We start from the raw sequence: 25,199 nt of genomic DNA, 5'->3' as shown, positions 1-25,199 counted from the left end.
GTGTGTGTGTGTGTGTGTGTGTGTGTGTGTGTGTGTGTGTGTGTGTGTGTGTGTGTGTGTGTGTGTGTGTGTGTGTGTGTGTGTGTGTGTGTGTGTGTGTGTGTGTGTGTGTGTGTGTGTGTGTGTGTGTGTGTGTGTGTGTAGCTCCCACTCGGACACCAATATTGTTTGGTTGCATGTGCAATGTATTAGTAATAAGGCGTAACGATTGGTTCTTTTCTAGAATCGCAACGTGTAAAGGGTTATTCTCGCTACTGCGAAAAGCATGCCAAATTAAGCAGATATGTTTTGTCTTCATATCTGTATACTTGAAACGATTTAGAAATCTGTGTTTTCATGCAGAGCCAGCTATTATTACAACCCTTGTGGTTGCAGAAGTCTTGTTATGAAACCACATCTGTGTTTTCCATTTCTTTGGGTGGCTCACAATGTTCAATACCTTATTCCAACTACATCTTTATGATGTATAGATACACAACTTCCAGGTTTCACGATTTTGTTGTTGAACCCCTCCTGTTGTTCTCATTTGTCATCTTCCTGTTCCTCTTTTCTTTCTAATTCTTCTAGTCTTCGTTCTGCTCTTCTCTCTTCCTCCTCAAAATGCCCAGCAGCAGCCAAAAACATCTGAGGATGAATTCCAGGTTCATGCAACAAGAGCCATGTTGGATAAGTTGTTCAAAGAGGAAAACTGAAGAATGCATAGGCCAGCATGATAAAAAAACAAAAACAAATCACATGACAATGTGTAGCCAGAAATCACATGTCTATCATACAGAATTACAAAACTGGCATTTTCAAAAGCATCCACTTTGAGGAGTGTTTGTGAAAAGACCCATTGTTCAAATCCCAAACCCTATGTAAGTATGAATGAAAGGCTGACTGTGAAAAAACTGAAAGGAAATTTATGAGATGAACAAATCAGCCAGTCAGGTTCATCTATTTAATGATTTCGATAAATATAATCTTCAAATGCTTTGACAACATATTTTTAAGGAATAATTACGCCAAAGTAGTACTACTCATAGCTTTTCAAATATGAGCATTTCTTTCTTTTCTCCCCTTATGTGATGATTCAATTAAACTTTAGGTTTCTGTTTATTTGTAGATCTTTTTTTTTATTTTATTTTTTTAGAATGATTGATTAAAAGGGAGACATTTAGCAGCCATTTTACTAACCTATAATCTATCATGAATCTTCAGAGAGCGGGCATGGAGCTGGCTGTTTTTACGTACAACTTTGTGAACTTCACTTCACATGCATGTAAGTCTTTCTCTAATGAAGGCTTATCTCTACAAAGATACTTTACTGTAACTCCCCCCTCCCCCAATCTGTCTGGCCTGCTGCCAGACCAATAAAGGTGTGAGGCAGCATGAGGTCAAGCAGCATACTTTTCCTTACTGTAATCACACGGCCATCTGTCAGAGCCTGTGCACCACTCTCAACACTGCTTCCCTTTTGCCACCCACCTCTGCCACTCATCGCACACAAACTCAAATGTCTAACCACGTAATCATGTGAACACTGTTCTCGTTCGACAAAAACAGTTATTTTCCTACATGACTGAGGGCCCTAACACATTGGTTTTGTGTCATTTTCCAGGGATGCTGAAGAAATTCAGCAGAACACTCGGCACAAGCCGCTGCTTTGTTTTCAGTTTGAATGTCACAGTCGTCATTAGAAGAACATGGATAGGTTATGACTCATGACTCATATCCCTAATGTATCATTTTGAGCTTCTCAGTGCAACTGATAGTGCAAGACAAATCATCACTATTGCTCAATGCCAAACGGCAAACTCTGTTATTTAAACCAGAGATTTTCTCATAGCTGTCTTGAGCTCATTTGTTTTGGGCTCCAAATGAAATGGGCTAATATTATAGGTCTGCCCCGCACCCTGGCCTTCTACCCCTATCATCTCCCTCCTCTTTTCCCCCTTCTCTCTTTCCTCCAACTTTCTGTCCTTATAACAGGATTTAGCATATCAATGGCGGATTAGTTCGTTTAACAAAAGCTTACTACTGCAAAGCCCCTTTCCACTCGTCTTTGCAGTCTGACTTGTGGACCTCACACACAGCTCCTCGGCACCGGGGTCTTTGGTGTGCGTGTGTGGTCGGGGCTGCCCGGCTGAATGGATCTGCGTTTGAAGATGACAAAAGACATGCTAAGTCACTACGGGCTTCTGAGATGTATGCAGTAGCATGTGTGGGATGTGGTGTGTGAGGGTGCATTAAGTGTACAGGAGTGCAGGGGAGGTTTATTTTGTCTTGCATGTATGCTGAGATTTCTGCTTTAAGCCTGCCTGGTCTCACAGGTTAGCCATCAATTATCACTTAATCTGTGTGATCTGAACAACATACTGTTAAAATATGCTCTCAACCTGCCAATCTATTGTTATTGTATCACTGGCTTCCTGCTGCTTTAATGGGGCAAGGAAAAAAAAAAAAACGTGTCCTCTGCCCTTGCAGCCTTTGCGTGCCGGCGTGCAGATGCTGCTGCTCGGGAATGGGACCCGGTATGTACAGTGGAAAAGGTTTGAGCAGGCCTGCCAAGAGGAGGTGACTCCAGCTGGCTAGATTTGGACTTCATCGTATAATTTTCAATGTGTATGTGCGGGAGGGTTCCAAAGCAGGCAAGTGGAGGAAAACCTCACTTTGAAACTGCACCCAGCGCAGGAAGGATGCCCCCCGCTGCCTGTGGTGGTGTTGGTTTGATCCATGTCACATTAATCACCTCAAAGGGTGACGGAGTTTAGGATGTCGTTATGTCAGAGGGAGGGGGCGAATTGGAAATGTTCCATTAGACTGGCACGCGCCTCACAAAACATTAGTGCCTCATGTGTGGCAGTTGTTTTAATGCAGTTGAAAAGCTGTCCATACAAGTATTGGTTGATGGTTGACTCCTATGTGACATATTGATTGAGAGGATGTATCTATACCATAAATTATTGCCACAAAATAACCTTTTAGGCAGAAACATACAAACAAAGAAACACGACTTTATTCCTCAATTTTTCCTAAGGATTAAATCTAGTGTTGGGACAAAATATTGATATAGCATTGTATCGTTGTCCTGACTTGTGTGTTATGATTATCGTATTGTAAGTTCCAAATATGGATATTGTAATAAAAAGAAATACGCGGTTATAAACAGATTTCCCTGCCAGTTTGACTGACTGCATCACTACTTCATGACTCTTCAAGGGTGAGCTCATGACATGAATGCAGGTAGACAAGAACAAAGGAAAGTGTCCAAAGGAGAAGTTAATAGCAGGATAAAAGAAGAGTACAGCAAGAAGCAGTTAAAAGAAATTCAAAAAAGTAAAAGGTGGAGTCAAGATGAGAACAGACAGTAAATTGCAGTGAAAAAAAACCCACATTAAATCTTCACCCTTTTAGCTGCATTTTATATTCTTCAGGTAATTAGATATCCTGATGTATCATTGCATGAAAGTCTCAGAATCGCCTTTTCATGTTTGTTACTGTATCGTGGGTGAAGTATCTGAGCTACCCACTCCTACTTACATCTAGTCTCTCCCCTAGCATTATTAATTCATGTATGACATGATGGACGATGCCTCTGTGGTTATAGATGTCAGATCTGTGTGCAGCTTTTTCCAATTCAAATTCACTTACCAAAACAATTTTAACAAATAGGTCATCCATTGGTGGACAGTAGACAAATACATGCACACACATACATTGACCTGCATGCATGCAGTTCTTTTAACTAAGAGTGGTAAGTGAAGCACCTGCTTAAATCTCATAAGATTAAAGAGACTTTATCCAGTCACTATGTGCACTGTAGAAAGGTTGCCAATGCATTTTAACCCAGGACAGAAAAAAGGTCATTTTAAGTCATTTCAATATTCAGGTACTCTCATTACCTTACTCTGCAGTGTGCCGCTCATCAGTACTGTGTGTCTTTAGGAGTCCTGAACAGCAGTGCATCCCCCAGATAACTGATCTGGTTACTTGCTGATTCGGTCCAGTGTGACTCACTATGCATCCCTTGCTTCTATTGGCTTATTGCACACAAAGGAACACTGATGCACTGATGGACCTAAGGGCGGTTCACCAATTTTGTTCTTAGCCCACGGTGCCTGTCGGGTCTTCCTAGGAAAACATTGTGATCTCTGCAAACCTTGCAAAGCATGTGATGCTTTGTGTTATGATGTAGCTTTCTGATCCCTGGGAAATTGTTCTCTTCCATTGGCAGATCAGAGAGGTGACATGGGGGATCATGGGGACATGGGGACAATCCTTTTTTTGGATTGTCTTTCGCCAACCACTAGTCCGCAATGCTGCCTCAAGGCCGGAACAGCCCTCAGCTAGTAATCAGTTTCTGTGCAGAATTACATTTTCGCCTTCTCGCAGATCATTCTTCTGGCTTTGGCGACACGAGTCATCCGATACACCCATGTTTTCCTGAGCCATCAATCTGTCTTGCTGTGTCTCTGGATCTGTGGTTCTTGGCAGTAGGAAAGCTCCAGGTGTCTTGTGTGTCCCGTGCCTAGACGATTTGCCAACTCTGGTGCTCCTGGGCTGTAGCAACATTGTTCTATGTGACCCATTGTGTGTGACCCTGGTTCAGGGGGAAACAGCTGGTGGATCCTCCAGTACCAGCCTGCTTGGCACTGAGACTGAGCTCAATCCTGAGTGTAAAACTTCTGTGTCCTAAATCTGCCTTTGATACAAACCATGAAGGATAACATGAGACTCCATCTACTGCTAATCAGCTTCTTCAGTACTGTCAGTTTGACAAAGTGTTGCACTGTATACTGTGGAGTCACCTTCTTAAAACAAGAGTGAGAGCTTAAAACATTGGATGGATTTCCATTTTGTTTGTTCATCTTTGTGGGCGTATGTATATATCGTTTGTGTTTGCATTGATTGCGTCAAGATTGTCACCCTTTTAAGAGGCTCTAGGTTGCCGTCGGAACAGGAAGTGACTAAATATTAACTGGCGCTGCACTTCCTGTGAACTGACTCTCCTCTGCTCCTCTCAGGATGTTTACCTCCTCCTTTTCGGTCTCCCTCTACCACCCTTCTCACAGCCCCCTTCCTTGATCACGTGACTTCATGTCAGTGCACTAAGCTCAAAGTCTGACCTGGCCCGTGTAGGTTCAGCTTGTCCCCAAACATCGTCTGTGACAGCTGAGTTGAGGTTCTTGGCTGCAATGGGACTTTGTAGTAGTTTAACAAGATTACTTCATCTTTGCATCCAGATATGTCTGTATTCATTAAAATAAAGTCAAATAAATCTGGGCTTTATGACTTGATGAAACTATTTTTTTGTAGTGATGGGAAATATTTTACTCTTCACTGGAGGAACCTAAAAGGCCATAGTTCTGATCTGGTGGGTCGGGGCCCAAACGTGGGTTGTGTAGCCATTTTCAGTGGCTGTGCTTTTAATTTAAAGGAGATATGTAGGGGTTCCCAAGCTTTACGAGACCCCCTGAATAAAGATGACATACAGAGACTTGGGACCCCAACAGTCCCTGGAAATGGTTAAAGCATACAGTATAAGTTTGTGCACAGCCAATCTTTATTTATCAATCAATCTTTATTTGTATAGCACCAGTTCATAACAAACGTTATCTCGTGACACTTTAGAAAAACAGATAAAAGACCTTACTCTTTGTTATGTTACACAACCACACACACACACACACACACACACACACACACACACACTCAGAGGCCTATACAAACACTGGCAATGTAAAAATAAAAAAAAACAGTCATACCATTAATTGGTAAAATATGTTACTTTAAATCATTATTATCTTAATTTGTTTTTTTAAAGGTATTTGGTGATCCCCCTCTGGGTGACTCGCGACCCCCACTTTGGGAACCACTGTCCTATGACAGTGGGTCGTTCTGTAGATTATGAAGACTTCAACTAGGGCTGAACGATACATCTTTTTACCATTGCAAATGCAATGTGCACATGCATAATAGTCACATTGCTGTGGGATGTCAGTCAACTATCCTGAAGGACTTTATGCTGCCACTTTTGTCTGTTTGTTGTACAGTTAAAGTCTGTGTAAAATCAGAAAATGACTTACAGACACATAATAAAAAGTGCATTTGTTTATTTGAAAATCAAATTGATGAGGTGTTGCCCTGTTTGGATGGGGTTGCCCTTTTGGAAATGAACAGTGTGCGGACCTTTTAGCTTTTTTTCCTGCAGTTAGTACAGTTCTTGTCCTGCACCTGGATAATCATAAAGCCATCAAAACGGAAGGACAGTTCGAACCAAATTACCCCGCTAATGAAGACAAACCTGTTGCCTACTTTCAAATACAACTTTTGTACGGTCGTTGTTTGTGATGTTGCCAAACTGATGACATTTTTTTCCCATCTTAGGTCCAAACGGCACCATTTATGTTTAATAATTGTGAGCGGTTGAAATCTACAGAAATTCTTGTCATTGAATATTGTGTGTACGCTGAAGCTAGACACTGCTGGGAGGGTGTTTCCTCCTTTACATTCTACAGAGAGTCCGCTATGTAGAGCTATGTTCTTGAGTCATTGGTTGCATTCACAGTACATTATTACCCATACTCAGGGTGATGTAAGCCTTTGGAAATGACATAAGTGAGTGTGCTTGTATGTATTCCTGTGAGATTGATTATAGAAGTGATGGTGAATGTAAGTCAAAGTAATGAGTTTTATCTGCATGTCTTTGTTTTTCTCTGTCCCTGTAGCTGCATCAGACGTGGACCCACCACAGTGCTCTCATCGTTAATGTCTGACACTGTGCTTACAGATGACTCTTTATCATTAGTCATCGAGCTTGGAACTTAGCTAATAGCTTTACTTAACTCCATTACATCTTCACTTTGTATCTTCCCATCTCTCCAGTTCCCAGAGTGCGGCTTTTTCGGCATGTACGACAAAATCCTGCTGTTCCGCCACGACTTAAATGACGAGAACATCCTGCAGAGGCTGACGTCAGCAGAAGACATCCATGAAGGAGACCTTATTGAGGTGGTGCTCTCTGGTAAGTTAGCTGAGGTGACTTGTTTTGTCTTACCTTGTATATGTTGAGAGGCACTTATATGAACTGCTACTGTACTTTACTGTCTTTGTGCAGGAAATAGAAAACACTGGCTCAACAGACCTGTTGAAATTGCTGCTTTAGGTAATAAAAAAAGTGCAGAATGGAAAAGATTTTGCCATCGCTTTCTTGGATATTTTAAAATGCATGTCAGGTAGCTTTTTTTTTACTCTTCATGGAGGTTTGTTGTCAGGAGGGAGTCTGGGGGGAATATGCACTTACAAGTAGAATTTTTCAGTTGAATAACTTTTATAAAAGGTTTTTGTTTGTATCTGTGGGACAGAAGCCCAGTAGAAGTCCCAGTGGTGCACTACTACAATTTAGAGAATAGAAGCTGTCTCTTTGGCAGTGTTTTATTAATCTGAAAGCTTATTGTAACTGAATAGTCAGCAAAAAAAAAAAGAAGGAAAAAAAAAAGAAATTGTCCAAAGAAAGAGATGAAAGTTCTTGGCTTCCCTCGACTTTCAAAACAGGAGAAGAAAGGTCATAAATTCCACCCTGCACTATAAACCAAGAGTTTTAAACTCTAAACAATGGTCTTCAACTTGTAAACTTGGGGAAACTTAATGTGCTAAATGGTTTTTTTTTTGTGCCTTGTCATACTTGACACCCATTCCAGTAAACACAGCCTGTAATGTCTTGTGTCTGTGTACTCACTTAAATGTAGCAGCTCAGATGAAATGTTATTGAGTAACTTTAAGTAGACGGTTGAAAGAGTGCACGTAAATTACCCCACACTCCTCATACAAGCTCTCATTTCTATGTTGTGATACATTTCTTTCTTCTACCATCAAAGTTTCCAGAAGATATGCACCTTTTTTATTTTTTTTTTAATCAGCTACACAGGTGTTTGGTCTTTTTCTTTGTCACTTCCTGCCATGAATGAATCAGCTTCCTGTGCGGTGCTGAGACCTTCACATGGCTTAGAGTATCTGTTCTGCTGTAATCCGTTCTCCTGCTCCATCTGCTCCATCTCCAATGGGAAGCACCTGACACCACCTGTGCTGAATATCTCCCCCTCTCTCCTGGGCTGGGAGCATTGTTTGCAGGGATTTATGCAGGGGATGATTGTATAGGTTCAGGATCTGAGGATACTTCAGGCAGCAGGGCTGAGGAATGTCGACTAAAGACTGGAGAACTTCCTTCTTTTTGTTTCGCACTGTCTGTGTTTGTCTTGTGCTCTCTTTTGTGTCAGCCTCTGTTGTTCTCTTTCCCTCCTCGCTTTCTCTTTTTCTAATCCCTCCTACCACAACAAATCCATCTGCAGGTGTAAGCCTCAGCAGTGAAGCCTGACAGTTTACTGCCCGAGATATACTCTCAAGAAAGAAGAAGAGTAGGATCTTAGATTTGCTACATGTGTAGCACATGCAGTCTCTTTTCCTTCATCGCACACTCAATAAACTTGGCCTTCTTCTTGAGGTGAGCTTTGCATGTCAGACTCTTGATGACTGTTTTGAGAAACATGAGCTGAAAGATCAACCTTCCCAAGCCTTTCATTTGGTGCTGAAAAAATATGAAGCTATTCCGTCCCCGGCAATTTGTCTCCTATCATCTTCCCCTCAGTTTTTCCTTAACCAACCTGTTGTTGGATTCTGTGGCTGTGGAAGAGAGAAGATTCTGAATTTCTGTCTTGCTGCGAGAAGGAGGCAGAAGTGGCTTTTTCTTGGCCGCTGACTCAAAGAAGTCAGCTTGTTTTTCCTGCAGTAAGTGATTGTAGTAGAACCCGTGGAGTGTAAACACGCTCTGATGTGCAGGGCGGCCCTGGACACAGGGAACACAGTGCGGGCCATCTCGGCCCAGGAGGTTTGATGTTTGACCTGACTGGTTGTCCCTTTGTTCTGTTTTTCACTCCCTGAAATTCCCACCCACTGTCACAAGCTCAGGGAAATTGATATTTCACCTTCTGTTTGTCATAAATATGTTGGAGTCGGATGGAAACTTGTGGCCTTGAAATGGAAACTCACCACCTTTGAAACAGATACTGCATTCATGCGAGCTCCCCTCTGCTCGTGTGAAGTGCCTATGAAGAACATCCCTTCCAGCTTAATGTTTGGTGTTGTTTGAAGTTAATTAGCACGGCAAGCCTTACATAACTCTTATGACTGCTAAGAAGCAGCCAGTTGTTATGCAGACGTGTGTGCAAAAACTCCTGAATGCTGCCTTTCATATGTAGCTGCCAGGGAGCTATGTTCACTCTGTGACATGTGACCTGCTTTGAGTTCTTTATTCTCAAACCCAAACACTGATCAACGAAGCTATCTATTTCTCTGAAATGGAGGGGGGGGGGGAGTTGCCTGAGTGTGGTCTGAAATGATATGAATACCTTCCGAGGATTTAGCAGCAGTTTTCCCAGTAAGTGTCCAAATAATAGGGAAAATAGATTTTCTGCTTCCAGTACTATAACACCAAATAGATTCAGACAGGCTTTTTTTAATTGAATGTTAGTAGTCCTGTGAAATCTAAATGAAAAAATCTGATGTTGTCATGCTTTAAGGATGTTTTCATATTTCTTTATAAGGAGCATGTGAAGATGGGAGACGGAGAGGGAATGTGCTTTTGTTATATTGATGGTTCTGTATCTCATCACAGCCACAACAGCTGAGAATGTCCTCGGTAATCCAAAAGAAAAGAACGTGTTTGATGATTGGATCGCTTCATAGAATACGCAGTAACACACACACTATGACATTACCATCGGCGACACACAGGTTTTGTTGCTTAACCTCCGATGTGAAGATTAACCAATTTCTCTTGTCGGTCACTGTGGCCGCATAAATGATTGCACACACAGGGGACACACTTCCAATGCAAATCAGAGACGAGGAGCCTCAGATCTGGCAATCATACCCATATCTTACTCATCTTCACGTCTTCTGGTGACTCACAGCCGTGATTAACCAACTCTGGCTTCCAACAATGAGCTCACTGTGTCCGTTTGATTCAAAACAACAGAGCCATGTTGGAAACAAGAAGAGAGAAATGGAAAAAAGATCGTGCACAGCTGAATCCTCTTTTGATGCCATGTTTGTGATATTAATACAATTAAGTGATATTACAGCATCATTCTGAATTTCTCTATCGTGTTTTTGGGTGTGCCCGGTCACTTTGAGACTGATTAAAGACATTGTTTCTGCAGATTTGGCGCCCTCTACTGTAGTGATCCAGACATAGCTCTTACATAAAGTCATACATGCATTTGTTTGCACCCCAGATAGAATCACAGTTTTTTTCTTAATTACATACACATTAGTGCAATAGTTGCCAAAAATTTGAAGAATGGCTGCTCTCTTCTTTTGTTTTTGTTCCCTTTGTCATCTTTGCTCATCATTTTCTTCTTTCTTTCTTTTTTTTACCGCCTTTCTTCATTTGTGTTGCTTTTACTGAGTTTAACTTCTACCCCTTGTGTTTTTCTTTTAGCTCAAGCCACCGTTGAAGACTTCCAGATCCGACCCCATGCCCTTTATGTCCACTCGTACAAGGCCCCCACCTTCTGTGACTACTGTGGGGAGATGCTGTGGGGTCTCGTCCGGCAAGGGCTCAAATGTGAAGGTCTGATGCACACACACACACACACACACACTCACACACACTCACACACTTTGTAGACTAGTAAAGAAACATGTGTGTCATTACCACCTACTTATTGAACTTTAGTAATGAAATCCAGCTTTTTTCCTGCCGTGCCCATACACAATCACAGTGGGACATTTGTCTGAGGGCTGTAGCGAGTAAAAGGCTTGACAATCCGATTGCAATGGAATTATGGCCTGTCAGCTTGCCTTTCTTCCGTCCCTGCTGGGTCAGATTTGAATTATACTAATTTCATCCTCATGTCATTGTCAAGTGAATTCCTCTCTTACTTTTGATTCAGCTCAACTATTTGATTATTTATCAATGAATCATTCATAGCTATAGCTTCAATTATTTTGAATGCCTTTAACTGATGATGTTTGTGATTTCATGCTTTCAGGATGTGGGTTAAACTACCACAAGCGCTGTGCCTTTAAGATCCCAAATAACTGTACCGGTGTGAGGAAGAGGCGACTGTCCAATGTCTCCCTGCCCGGACCCTCCCTCTCTGTCCCTCGACCGGCACCTGCAGAAAATGCTGTGGTGGTCCTGGATGAGGTGAGTTCTGATTGGTCGAGGCTCGAAGGTTTTTTCCCCCGGACAGAAATGAAGAAAACCGCGGCATGCAAAGTAACCAGTCAAAGGCAGGAAAGGCATCAGAATCAGCTTATCCTCTGAATGAAGGGGGATAAAGTTATGACTTTTCTTATCCTCATGGATAAAGTGGGCTTGCTGGAGTTTGAGACGTCGTCAGAATTCAGACTAAAGCAAGATGAATTTGCCAAGAATGTGAGGCAGTCAATTATATGCTGCTCACAAGCTTTGTCTCAACAGCTAAACGTGTCTAAACTTATCATATTTGGCTCTTTTCCACGGCTGAATCTCCTGGGCCCTGTTGTCGAATAGCACTGATGCAGAAAATTGAATTGAGCGGCACATTGCTCTGTGGAGAGACCCTCGGCGACTCTTATGAAACACTTTTTGCATAAGCCCGTGCTGGAATATTCCTCTCTTGTCTGGGTCCCCACCAAAGGTCATCAGGAAAATGTAATTATGTTAATGACATTGAACGTCCAAGTTTATGTATCTGCTACTCACGTTTTTTTTGGGAGAAAAAATATGGAACATTCTTCCTTCTCGATCCTTTCAGGAGCTTCCAGACTGCCTGAGTGATTGAAATTAAACCAGAGCTTAATGCTCATGTGTGGTCAAATGTGACAAATCCAATAAGCGTTTTTTTGACCACTTGTTGATCTAACTCTATACGACAGATTTCTTATTACCTCCATTCTCTCTGTCTATTGCTTTGTCATTATTCCCTCTGCCTTTCCCTATCTGGTAAATGACTTCCTTTCAGGGCTGTTTTCCCACTTTTTGTCTTTTTTAATTCTTCTCTTTTTGTTTTACCACCCCCTGCAGCAGAGGTCTCACCAGGAGGCAGGGAAGAGGATCCTGTCCTGGAGCGGTAGGCCCATCTGGATGGAGAAGATGGTGCTGGGGCGGGTCAAGGTGCCACACACCTTCGCCATTCACACCTACACTCGTCCAACGATCTGCCAGTACTGCAAGCGTCTGCTCAAAGGGCTCTTTCGCCAAGGCATGCAGTGTAAAGGTAGGTGATTGGGGTTCAATACAGAATATGAAATTATCATTATTCTGTAAAGTTTGCATCATCTTTTCAATTCCATCTTCTAGATTGCAGATTCAACTGCCATAAGCGATGTGCGTCGAAGGTACCTAGAGACTGTTTGGGCGAGGTGGACTTTAATGGAGGTAGGTTCTGCCATCCCAACTCACCGTGCTTAATCTCTGTCGCTCGCAATTTAAAATAAACCTACAATATGTTAAATGCACTTGTTGTAGAGCCAGCCAGCCCTGGCCCTGACTCTGACACTACCATGGATACCATGGAGGTGGACAGTAATGATATGGATGGAGGCAGAGGGCTGGACGATTCAGAAGAATCCTCGACCCCTGACGAGAGGATGTTCGACATGGATTCCCCTTTGTTGGACAGAGAGAAAGATGAAGAGCCCATCAAGACTATCAGGTGTGAGGATGTTTGCTTAATAATGTTATCCAGTTTCCACTTTTCATTTCTGGTTCCAGTTCCAGCTGTTTTTGTTTCATAGCTGGTACTGTGCTGCTGCAGATTTACAGTTTTGAGGTGTAGGGGGCACTGTTTACTCTAGCACCAGCACTTCCCTGCTGAAAGTTGCTACCAAATTCTACGAAAGCCATGTGCAGGATTTCTGAAAGTAACTAGGTTGGTGGGAAAGCAAATCTCACAAGTTCACTGTCGGTGAATGGAGTCTGTTTCATTACATTATTTTTTTTTCGAAAGGAGTTACAAATTGTCTTAATAATCGATGTATTTATCTTCTGTGTGTGCTTAGTCCTTCCACTAGCAGCAACATCCCTCTGATGCGGGTGGTCCAGTCCATCAAACACACCAAGAGGCGGAGCTCCACTGTGGTGAAGGAGGGCTGGATGGTTCATTATACGAGCAGGGACAACCTGGTAAGACTGATAACCCCAAAAAGTCCAACAGAGGAGCCCAGTCAGAAATGGGCAGTGCTTAGCCTGTATGCAGGGGAAAACTCCTTCTCCAAAGCTGTTCACATGTGTTGAATTCAGCACAGAAGGTATTTTCCTCATGAAACTAAACTTTAAAGTGTGGTGATATATATATATATATATTATATATATTATATATATTATATTATTTTTTTTTGGGTCCTGCAAGCTCTATCATTTGGACAAACTTGTTTGTTTGTTTGTTTCCTTGTTTAACAGCGGAAAAGACATTACTGGAGACTGGACAGCAAGAGTCTGAGTCTGTTCCAGAACGACACCGGGGCAAAGTTCTATAAAGTAAGCAAATCATCTCTGCCTTCCTGAAGGGAAATCATCTTTTTGTCCTCAGCAATCAAATACGTAGTAGCACTTTTATTAAGAGAGGAATTGTTTGTCTTTCTTTTGAAGTGGGGTTGTTTCAGGTAAAAATCAAAAGACAGTATGTTTCTTAAAGGAGATGGCAATCAGTCAGTGTCTGTTTGAAGAGCAGCACTGACACAGACCCTAACCAAGGGATTTAAGTCATGACTGTCTACAATGAGGGAGATGAGCAATGAGCGAGTCCTGCTGGCTGTGTTGTTGTGTTTACATCATCTTTACATGGAGCGTACAGCCGGCTTCTCCCCTTGTGTACAAAAGCTGTTTGAGTCCAGGTCTAGATAAAAGAAGAAAAACATACTCACTGCTTATTGGAATGAAAGCGTTTTTTAGATCACGATCATTCTGTGTCAATTTATACGCAATGTGAAGCTTCGAGCTAGCTAAAGTGTGCTAACATTAGCCTGCTATCACAACAATGCTGGCCACAGGCAATAGCAGCTCGAGCAAAGGACAATTGTGTTCGCCGCTTGCGCTTATTGGTACTTAATTACCGTGCGTTCCATTCGACTCCTTGGTGTTTAGAAGGAGGGGAGAGGGGTTGGAGGTCGCCGCACAGTATTCCATACCATACTTTTGGACTTTTCCTCTAAGCTTCGCTTTGCTTTCACACGCTCTGTCATTTTGCGCTTAATCTCAGCCGTATAACATCCATATTTTTAAGTAGCTACTAGGTCAGAAAGTTCTGTTGCCAGCTTTGACCTATAAAATCTTTTTACTGTTTAAAGATTCGAAAGATGTTACACTCTTGTGATTTTCCTGACCATTCTAATCAGGAAGAGACCTTGTCAACATACATATTTCACTTTGGTGAAATATATACTGGTTTGTGGCTAGCTGCACTGAGCATAAACACCAACACTCCACAGTAATGTGCAGGTATCATTTTATCAGATGAAAAGTAAATAAAACCACAATACAATAGTACTGCTTCACCTATCAGGAATGACACACTGAGCAAGTTTGCACAACACACTTATAACACCAAATTACTACAGGAGTTATCCACAGACGTCGTTGACGATTGTCAGAAAAGTGAGCGGCTTCATGTATTTTGATTCATAAGTGTCCAAGGCTCCCGTAATCAGAATCAGCTTTATTGGCCAGGTATGCTTACACACACAAGGAATTTAACTTCAGTGAATTGTGCTGTCTTATGTACAAGTATAACATTAAATATGAACAATAAACACATTAAGCGAAGAGTAATATGTACAATAACTAATATGTACTAATAGCTCCTTAGTATCAAAAATTACTGTTGCATTACCTGGTTATGGTTACAAAGTGTTGATGCCAAAGTCATTTTCATATCCAGGTTGTCTGACACATTTATGAGAGGTATGTAAATCATCTTGAACCAGTAGTAGCTGTGTGACTCAGCCTGAGGGCTGCCGTGTTGCAACTGTAAACTTGCGCTGAGGTCAGTTCAGTCCACTGAAAGTTCCCCGGCGTTGTTTCTTTACCCTCGATCTGTGCCTCTTCCGTTTCTGAAGTGAAAGGATTGTCTCACTTTCCTAAACGATTGTTGATCAGATCGGACTTTTTAGGGGGATTTGAAGGGAATCAAAAGGAGTAGTTGCCAATGAGGTGCGCAATTCTCAAATTTGAATGGAATTATTCACATGTTTCACTTGAAATTCCTTTAGTAGTGTGTATTTTCTTTGAGCTCGTTTTGTAAAATACGTTTTGGAGAGTGTGACACTTTCCCCTCAGTTCCAGCATCGTGCTCAGTCATTACACTGCCGCAGGGGCTTAATAGCACAGTAATTACACAGTGGGGACAGAGGGAAGGAACTACAGCCTGCAAGGTAAAGACTTCCACATGTTTTTTTCGCTCGGTTGTGTGTTTGTGTGTGCAGGGTGGGGGATATCATTCTTTTTATTGTTCATGTCGCTGTGTGTGTTTTGAGACTTTGACACCTCCTCGAGCTGTGGTCAGAGTTGTGCTGCAGTGGGATGGTGTGTAGGATGGAGCAGAGTTTCCAGACTGCATCTGAGAGTGTGTGTGTGTGTGTGTGTGTGTGTGTGTCAAACAGGTGGTTTCTCTGCTCTTTGTTTAACCCCTTTGTTTTTACCTTCTCTCTTTATGCTGCTTGTTACACAATCTTAAAAAAGACTTAATGCACTCACTTTTCTCTCCCAATTATTCTGTCACACCCTGCATGTCCTGCCACTAAAGCCTTGCAAAAGAAACCTCAGCAGGGACCGACTCCTCAGGGTGTGTTTACTGGCAGCTTTATGTGGTTCTTTATTATCAACTTGGCACTCGGCTCAGTTAAGACGTTCAGAGGGCTAATTGAAGGCTGGCTGTAAATGCCTTTCTTTTCAATATACAGAGTTTTTTGCCCCATGCCTGTTGCTTCATAGTTGCACATTTCTATCCATGATAGAGAACTGTGGATGGTTTCCTGTAGAAAAGGGTTCCTTCAGAGGGGTTTCTTCTCCAAAACCACAGATTCTCCATATGTGCAATCTGTATCCGGGAAACTGTCTGTCTTGGGCATGTTTCTTTTATTTCTTGCCTGCTGCTCATCAGTGTGTGGCCACTGTCCTCCCCTCGCCTTTTTTCTTTATACCTCCAATCTGATTAGTGGTGGTCGCGTGGTGGCCCGCTTGCCAGGCATGGCAGCCATTTTCACCATTTGGAAGCCATAACTGCTGCTCGTTTGAAGACAAGACCCCTGTACTTGTGGCTTTCTCTGAAGACCCTTTTATGGGGTGAAGGGGCTTCTCTCTGTCTCCTCCAGATTGAGTCCTGTCACACTCAAACGTTGCACCCACAGACACACACATGCACACACACTGCTACCCTACGGGGGAACGGCAGTTGCCGTGTCTTTCTTCTCAGTGGCTGGCGGTAGCGCCAGCGGCTCGTGCTCAGATGGGGCCTCTGGCTGGCCCTGCCTTGTAATCAGGGAACCGGAGCACTTGAGCTGCCGCAGGACCCGCTCACGTGACCCGGCCCCGCTAACCACAAGCACTTCATCTGATACTCTTGTGGTGAGCCCCGTGGAAGGGACAGCGTGTGCCTCTGTGAGCCCCCATTGGCTGGAACTTCTTTGTGTTTTCAAATTGTTCGACCCTCCCTCCTCTCTTTGATTTGACAGTAAGTGTAAAGGAGAAGGGGGTTTTTAAAGTGTGCTCAGACTGTCCTCTCTGTGCGTGCTCACAAGAGAGAGAAGAGTAGAAGAGAAAGTTAGATTTTGGACTATTTAATCATCTCTGTGATTTCAAACCAGCGAGGAGACTTTTAGAGTGTGAGTGTTACCACTTGTGTCTGTCTTTTTTGTCATGATATTTTTTAGACGGTGCAGTTTATCCTCATGCAAAGTGTCATGTGTTTCTGTTTTCATGTCTTTAGATAAGATCAACAATTTTAAAAAATAGGCAATTTTTCAGTGGAAAAGGAAACTTGTTGAATTTGTAGAGAGAATTTTTTATTTATTTTTTTGTGTATTTTTTTACCTCCTTTTTTCTAGGCATAGTTTAACTATTTCTTCATCAATAATATTTCTGTATTTTTTTCTCTGTTTTATTTTCCTTATGTATCATTTTAAGATTTGAGGATTGATCTAATAAATAATGCATGCTTGTAGAAATGGGTACATGTACTGTATGTTTTTGTCCGGCCCACTGTTGGACAGATAAACGTCCTGTGCTTTGTTCAGAAGTTTTGGTTATTGGTGAACCCTCTTGTGAATTTGGTTGACAATGCAGAAAACCCTTTCACCCATATGATGAATATCTCCTGAATCTCTGTTTTAGAAACCCAGAGATGTTCTTTATATTTTGGTAATGGTTGTAATCCCTTTCTTTGACTCCTCCCACAGGAAATCCCTCTGTCCGAGATCCTCCAGGTGGAACAGTCCAGAGACTACAGCAATCTCGCCCAGGGCAGCAACCCACACTGCTTTGAGATCATCACTGCCACCATGGTGTACTATGTAGGAGAGAACAACTGCAGTCACTACCACAGCCCGGCTCTGGCTGCCTCAGGAGTGGGCATGGAGGTGGCTCAGGGCTGGGAGAAGGCCATCAGACAGGCCCTGATGCCCGTCACCCCTCAGCCCAGCGTGGCCAGTGCTGCTGGACAGGGCAAAGATCATAGTGAGTAAAAACAATTACTCAAGTAATTCTGCATTAAACATCAGTTTTGTGACGGGCACTGAGTTTGGGTTTCCCCTGACGGTAATGACTTGTGATATAACAGAGATTTTCCTAACACAACACAGGACTAAATTGTTATCAACTTAGGCCCCAACCTTTTAAAAGCAAATAGAATAAACAAATATAACCATGGAAACCTTTATTATGTGGGCTTATACGTTTGGGGTTTGCTTGAATAGAAAGAAAAGCCTTCTCTTCTCTTGGCTCACATGGTTAAAAAAAACAAAAAACAGCAGTTTGTCAGCCAGCCAAATTTTGATAAAGTGAAAAAAATAAAAATCTTGTGTTCTTGATTATGGGTCGACAGAAGTGAAGCTGTGAAGCAGGGACCACAAATGAACGGACCTGACTGTGGAACAAACTGAGACTAACTCACAGTATCAGGACAGAAGTGATATTATCTTTCTTTTATGGCCCTGAACAGCAAAGAAGAGGCAATAAATTTGGAAGCTGTCGGCTTTTATTTGGTAATTAATCGTTTCAAAGATCCGAGTTCCACATGAGAGTCATGCTTGCTTGCGACAAATCATAACTTGTCGTTTGCATGATCACACAAGTGGTCACAACAGAGGACATGAAACTGAAAGACATGACTTATTACATCACCTTTGAAACTCGTTTGTCACTCATAGATGCCAATAAGCTGTTCACAATAATCCTCGTCATTTTGACATCTGAACTCATAAATGATTTTATTTTGGTTGATTGATAACCAATCGTTAATTAATAATGTAGTCCACAAACACTTGGGGCAATTTTGCGGTTAATTATCATTGCGCTGTTGTTCTTTTTCACCCAAGATGAAAAGGACATTGTTGTGTGTAGCATTACATCATTGATCACCCCATCATGCTATTTCCTTTTATCTCTGGCTTTCTTCTCCGTTGGCTATGCAGAATTGGCCCAAGTGGCTGCCCCAGTTTCCAGTTATGAAATGCATTAAATACTTGCACTATTCAGTCATGCATAGCTCCCCTGATCAAATTTATAGCCAGATGATTGTGTAATGAGATGCTTCATTATTGGGGCTGTGACTTATTACATGCAGCTGGGAAAAACCAGAAGGTTGTGTAAAAAAAAAAAAAATTGTATTTAAGTAATACTCTTGCACTAATAAGTTTTACTGGCTATGAAATGCATTGGTTAAGTGTCGTTTGTCCACTTGCTGAATGTTGAAGCGTGTTTTTCTCTTTAGCAGAGCTGTCCATCAGCATATCTGTGTCCAACAGCCAGATACAGGAGAACGTGGTGAGTGGGACTTTATTTCTTCTAATAGAAGCTAGCATCAATTCCCAGAATGGTCTTCAAATTGCATGCATTCATGAGCTATTAAAGAACCTGTGGTGGTTAGGTCTGACACGTATCCTACTGTTTCTTTACCAAAAAACCCCAGTGGAAGCTTTCATGCTGCAAAAAAATGGGGAAGCTGCAGACCCATTTCTTTCGGGTCAAGGGATGTTTGTCTCGCTTTCATTTCTGCATTGAGGGAAAGTTAAATATAAAGAAACCTTTTGCAATAGCAGAAAACATTTAGCGAGAGGACTATTCTTTCTGTGGTTTTGATGTTGTAAATATCAATCTATTGCCAATGCCAACATGGAAAAATTCCACAAATGTTACAGCAGTAAAAGTTAAACACGACAGTAACAGCGCACATTATCTCTGTGCAGGATATTGCCTCAGTTTACCAAATATTCTCTGATGAGGTTCTGGGATCGGGCCAGTTTGGCATCGTGTATGGAGGTATGTTTGGCTCATGCATATGGAACCACTTATATTTCATATAACAAAAACTTTACTGTGGATTGTATTCAATTTGTTACAGTTAACGAAATGTTATTCACTTTCTTGTGCCCCTTGATGTTCCAGGGAAACACAGAAAAAGTGGCAGAGATGTGGCCATCAAGGTTATTGATAAAATGAGATTTCCTACAAAGCAGGAGAGCCAGCTAAGGAACGAAGTAGCTATTTTACAGGTAATGAACTGAATCTCTTCATCATATCCCTTAAATAATATGTTCCAAATGAGAGCATGGGCTTTCTGTTTGAGAGGTTGCACGTCCTACAGGATGTTTCACTGCTTTTGAACAAACATGTCAGCACCTGTCTCACTATTCCTTGTTGTGTTTTGATGGTACTATTCTCTACAGAATCTGCATCACCCAGGTATCGTTAACTTGGAGTGTATGTTCGAGACGCCGGAGCGGGTGTTTGTTGTCATGGAGAAGCTGCACGGCGACATGCTGGAGATGATTCTGTCCAGCGAGAAGAGCAAACTACCCGAACGGATCACCAAGTTCTTAGTCACACAGGTTGGTGTTGCAGACACTCTTCCCTCCAGTCCATCCAAGACATCTTTTTCTACCACTTTTAATCTGCTAAAATATGCTAATAACATCAGCGTGTATGCAAGCATCACTTCACCTTTCAGTAAGCATTGTAAATGTAATTTTAAGCAATTTTATATTAAAAAATCAGTCATTAGGTTCCTCATGGGCTGTGGGATATTCACAAGATAGTGCAGAGAGTTTGCAAAGGGAGCATTTTCAAGAGGAAAAAGAAAGGAGAACCACGTTTGTGCAGGCACTGATACACGGGGTAGTCCTGACTTCAAAGACAGAAAGACCCCTGGGTGCTGACTGAGTTGATGGCAAACAGTTTGGAAGAGTTCTTGGTGGCTGATGGTGGTAAGCAGTGAGCTTTATATATGTAGACACCATGGGATGGAATCTACCTCCGCCCATCACGTCTTTTTCGGTTGGTGACTGTGAACTCTTAACTTTCACTTTGAATCAGCTTTGAATGTTTTTCATTGGGGACATACATTTATTTTAAATGACCTTTAAAAAAATGCTTGATGTAAAAAAAAAAAAAAGTAGCTTTCCTTCCCCCCCTTGTCCTCCCTCCTCTTTTTTTGTGGGGTGTGCATGCGCCTCTTTTCCAGCTCCAGGGCCTGTTTATTCTTGTGGTCAGCTGATTGGGGGGAATTGTTTACTGGAACCGTCTGCATGGCATCACAGCCTCCTCCCTGGCAGTGGATTACAGCCTGCAGTGTGCTGGTGGCTTTGTGGCTTGATTAGAAAGAGCAGCAGGACTCTGAGCCCCTCCTCCCCCCCCCCCCCCCCCCCCTCCATCCCAAACAGGAGCGGGGCCATTAACAAGAGCCCCATTAGCTGCGGCAGGCCTGGCTCTGATGTGGCCCGGAGGACTTCTGTCAAAGTCAGGGTCAGGGTAGGAGAGCCAGGCGCACAGTGGTTTTGGTTCAGGGCCATAGGCAGACATGCGTACAGCGCAAGCTTATGCCACAAGCCTCGTGAATATAGATGGGATGATGAGATGAGATCATATTTCTTTATGTAAAGGTGCTGGTCAGGATGGAAGTATTTAAGGGCATTTGCATGCTTATATTATTGCTGTCATTTTCCATAAATTCTACTGCCTAGATTATACAAACATTATCCTGTTTATACCATACACTGCTAACAATAAAGCATTTAGACGCTGGAAATTAAAGCAATTTCATCTGGATTTTTTGGGCTAACGCTGGGCTTTTTGTTTTCCTCTTCCACTAGATCCTGGTGGCCTTGAGACATCTGCACTTCAAAAACATTGTTCACTGTGACTTAAAGCCTGAGAATGTTCTACTGGCTTCTGCAGAACCGTTTCCTCAGGTAAACAGCAGTCATGTTTGCGTACGTCAACATATACGTTTTGCTTTAGTGTTTGTTTGTAAAATAATCATGTTTTTCTTCCTCCAGGTAAAGCTGTGTGACTTTGGCTTTGCTCGCATCATCGGCGAGAAGTCATTCCGTCGGTCTGTAGTGGGCACCCCGGCTTACTTGGCTCCAGAAGTGCTGCGAAGTAAAGGCTACAACCGCTCCTTAGACATGTGGTCAGTGGGAGTCATCGTGTACGTAAGCCTGAGTGGGACATTTCCTTTCAATGAGGACGAGGACATTAACGACCAAATCCAGAACGCTGCCTTCATGTACCCCCCTACGCCCTGGAAGGACATCTCTGCAGAGGGTAAGAAGACTAGGAATCAGACTCAGTTTTATTGTCCAGGTTTGTGTGCACATACAAGGACATTCACTCTAGTTAACTTTGCTTTTGTGTGCAAGCAATAAAGATGGAATATTAAACTAGGAAGAAATATTTTTACAACATGAATCAATGTGAAGATTATCACCAACACTGGATCTTATCTGGCAGATCTTTAGTGCCGGTTGCTGTTGTAGCTTGTTTTCAAACTGATACTCAGACCTGTAGCCCCTGACGCGTCCCCCCCACCTACTCGTCTGGGTCGTCTGAGCTTTGCTTTGACTTTTCTGTGTCTGTGGTTGAGATGAATCACTTTCAGAACTGCCCAAACTGCAGCTCCTCCCACTCCTCTGAAAGGCTACAGGAAGCAGTGTTCCTCTTGTTATACGCTGACGATCTTCATCTTACTATGATTGGCTGAGAGAGTCTTGCAGCAATAGAGGAGTCACATCCTTTAGTATGATGTTTGAGATGATCTGTCTTTAGAATTCACTTTATTAATGAAGTGAATGTTGTGTTTTTACAGCCACAGATCTGATCAACAACCTTCTCCAAGTCAAGATGAGGAAAAGGTACAGCGTGGACAAGTGTCTCAGCCATCCGTGGTTACAGGTGAACTTATTCTCTTTGTACCTTTGACACAGTTGACTTGATCAGTGTAAATAAAGGATTTGGATATTGTCTTACTGTTTGCAGTACTTTTTTTTTTTTTCAAAAACTATTTTATTGAAACTTTCAAGCAGTATATAACAATTACAAAACATGTACAAGGACTCAAATCAACCACTAAAAAAAATCATACCAATAACACATAAAGACAAAAGGGAAACCAAACAAGGCAAACAAAACAAGACATAAAATACATTTCCTTTTCATGCTCATTTCAAGGTATATGAATGTGCCCCAGTCCATTCAAATTTAGATTTAGCTGCAGTACATTTTTTGATGATAGATGATCTTAGAATGTCCTACAAAGTTCTTGTATCACTCGGTAACGAACACTTTCCTCACTAAACAATTGCATATGAAGGTGTTATTGAAAACCTGTGAACATGCAGACTCAAAGCATAACAAATTGCAAAACAAAGCTTTTTATGTAAACTCAAAATGAATAGAATTTCCATCTTAGAAAAAATTATATTTAGGTTTTATATACACAAGCTGACAAGCATAAAAGGCTGAACCAATTCAATAACTGTATGTCGTAAACACCTCCCATCTGATAAGAAGAATGTACTGACAGTGCTCATGTCTATTTCAGGACTATCAGACATGGTTGGACCTCAGGGAGTTTGAGACACGGCGAGGCGAGCGCTACATCACACATGAAAGCGACGACGCGCGCTGGGAGGAGTTCGCAGACGAGCACAGTCTCCTTTACCCCAAACACTTCATCATGGCTCCCAACCTGGACGACATGGAAGAGGACCCCTAGTGGCACAGGGTTCTAACAACACCACATGTATTTAAGACGTGAACTGTCACTGAAGCTTTCGAGAGCTGAGGATGTTCCATCCCGGACTGTTTGTTTTAGAAACAGAGAGGGAAGCCGATCAGGTCAATGACTCTCTGAAGGCTTTAAAAGGAGAGAAACCAGACAGAGATTGTAGCATGATCCACTGCTACAAGCAGCACGCAGGTGGAGATAGATTGAGAAACTGTCAGTGGAGAAGAGTGTTCATCATCTTCTTTTTTTGCACAATATCAAAACATTCCATGGATTTGCTTAAGTTTGGTTCATTTTTAAGAACAATCCCAAACCAAAATATGCAAAGCAAACTTAATAGATCAGATATGGTGTGCACAAATGTGGTTATGATATGACTCTTTTCTTTAATTTAGAGAGAGGGGTCAGAGAGAGAGAGAGCTTAGTGAAGGAGTAAAGGGCACTTTTCACAAGGGATATTCAGCCTGAGAAGTTCAACAATGAGTTTGAATCTCATTTCTGAAACATTTGTGAGACTGTCCTTTGACATGAAACTGGAACTATCACACACACACACACACACACACACACACACACACACACACACACACACACACACACACACACACACACACACACATTTGTATTGTATTGTATTTTTGTGAATGTGGTAGATCTTTGCACTATATTACCATTAAACAACAGCAATTGAATTGAGACACTATTGGCTGCTACAGAGAGAGAACACTTTTAGTGTCAAGTGAAGGGGCAAAATTTCAACCAGTGATATTCAGCAGAGAGAGTGAATTTCATGCAATGTTACGCAGTGTTAACAAAACCCCAAACAATTATTTCTAATCAACATGTGTCTTGGGTATCATGCTAGTAGTGCGCAATTTGTGTACATTTCCCGTTCAACAAAGTGACCTACAGACTTTTACTGATTTTGTTCACCCACACTTTTTGTTTTTGAAATGTTTTTACTTTTTTTTCTGAATGAACATGCTGGACACGCTGCGAGACCAAATCTCTCATCCTTCAGTACAAGCAATAATGGAGCCAATTTTTCCTCTGTTCATCGTGAAGCTGAACAAGCAAGGACTCAATGTTGGAGCATTATGTTTCTTTGTATCTTTCTCATGTTTTTCTTGAAGTAATGTGATTTTTTCCAGTTCTGGAATAATGTTGCTCTTCACTTCTCTGAAGTGCTACAACACCCACAGAGACTGAACTTTGGATACATTGAACAAATCATTTTTTATGTCTTGATTATTGTGTTGTCTGGACTTTTTCAACAACCCGATTGTCGAGACAGTAGACAAAGAAAAAACTCAGTATGAAGACGTTTTGGTTACCTGGGAGTTTAAAGTACTACAGATTTGTAGTTTTTCTATTGGTGTGTTTTGGGAGTACGTTCTGTTCCCTGTTGTCCTTCCTCTGTCTTTGTTGCCGCTGGATTGGCAGGTGTCAGTGTTTTGTATATTTCAGTACATGCCAATGGAATTAAAAGTCAACTTCTTAAATAAAAACAAAAGTTTTCTCCTTCACTTAATGACTTTAACGATATTATTTTCTCAGCTTGAATGCAGCACATAGACTGTGTGTGTGTGTGTGTGTGTGTGTGTGTGTGTGTGTTGCATCACGATGTGTGACTGAGTGAGTGTGTGTGTTGTGGTTTGGCATGTCAGGTCCCATTTTTCAGCAGCTGGATGTGATTGTTGCACCACACCATGCAGCTCGCAGAGCCAGTCGCTCACCACAACAGAGTAATGGCGTAGTTAAAGAGGGTGGTGTTGATGTGGGGGGTTTGTGGAAGACTTTGAAATTGTCTAAGATCAAAATTCTATCATAGAATCTCTTCAAGTACCAAGTGTGTGATTAGCATTAAACATGAATAAAGTCTAATTCCTGGACTGTGCTTCAGAATGGGCCTATTGTTTGAGATAGTATAAAAGGTCAGCTGCCTTAAATTTC

At 42.0% G+C, this 25,199-nt stretch overlaps 1 protein-coding gene across 2 annotated transcripts in view; it reads left to right on the top strand.

Annotated features, from left to right (window-relative positions):
- Positions 1–24,772, top strand: part of prkd3 (protein kinase D3) — a 40,327-nt gene extending 15,555 nt beyond the window's left edge. The window contains exons 3-19 of one of the 2 annotated variants that reach the window (XM_065966225.1): positions 6,868–7,006; positions 10,481–10,612; positions 11,034–11,191; positions 12,053–12,245; positions 12,329–12,406; positions 12,497–12,683; positions 13,030–13,153; positions 13,430–13,507; positions 17,422–17,698; positions 18,957–19,006; positions 19,429–19,501; positions 19,628–19,734; positions 19,909–20,070; positions 21,331–21,429; positions 21,517–21,784; positions 22,326–22,411; positions 23,061–24,772. In XM_065966225.1, the coding sequence (XP_065822297.1) occupies positions 6,868–7,006; positions 10,481–10,612; positions 11,034–11,191; positions 12,053–12,245; positions 12,329–12,406; positions 12,497–12,683; positions 13,030–13,153; positions 13,430–13,507; positions 17,422–17,698; positions 18,957–19,006; positions 19,429–19,501; positions 19,628–19,734; positions 19,909–20,070; positions 21,331–21,429; positions 21,517–21,784; positions 22,326–22,411; positions 23,061–23,234 (2,385 nt within the window). In that variant the 3' untranslated portion in view covers positions 23,235–24,772. Of the gene's footprint in view, positions 1–6,867; positions 7,007–10,480; positions 10,613–11,033; positions 11,192–12,052; positions 12,246–12,328; positions 12,407–12,496; positions 12,684–13,029; positions 13,154–13,429; positions 13,508–17,421; positions 17,699–18,953; positions 19,007–19,428; positions 19,502–19,627; positions 19,735–19,908; positions 20,071–21,330; positions 21,430–21,516; positions 21,785–22,325; positions 22,412–23,060 lie in introns of both variants that reach the window. The other variant, XM_020644990.3, reaches the window with a different exon arrangement.
- The last annotated feature ends 427 nt before the right edge of the window (positions 24,773–25,199 follow it).

Source organism: Labrus bergylta, chromosome 18 (genome assembly GCF_963930695.1).
Source record: "Labrus bergylta chromosome 18, fLabBer1.1, whole genome shotgun sequence".
NCBI classification, from domain to species: domain Eukaryota; kingdom Metazoa; phylum Chordata; class Actinopteri; order Labriformes; family Labridae; genus Labrus; species Labrus bergylta.
The sequence above is the reverse complement of the archived record's forward strand: the minus strand, read 5'-3'. Positions and strand labels throughout refer to the sequence as shown.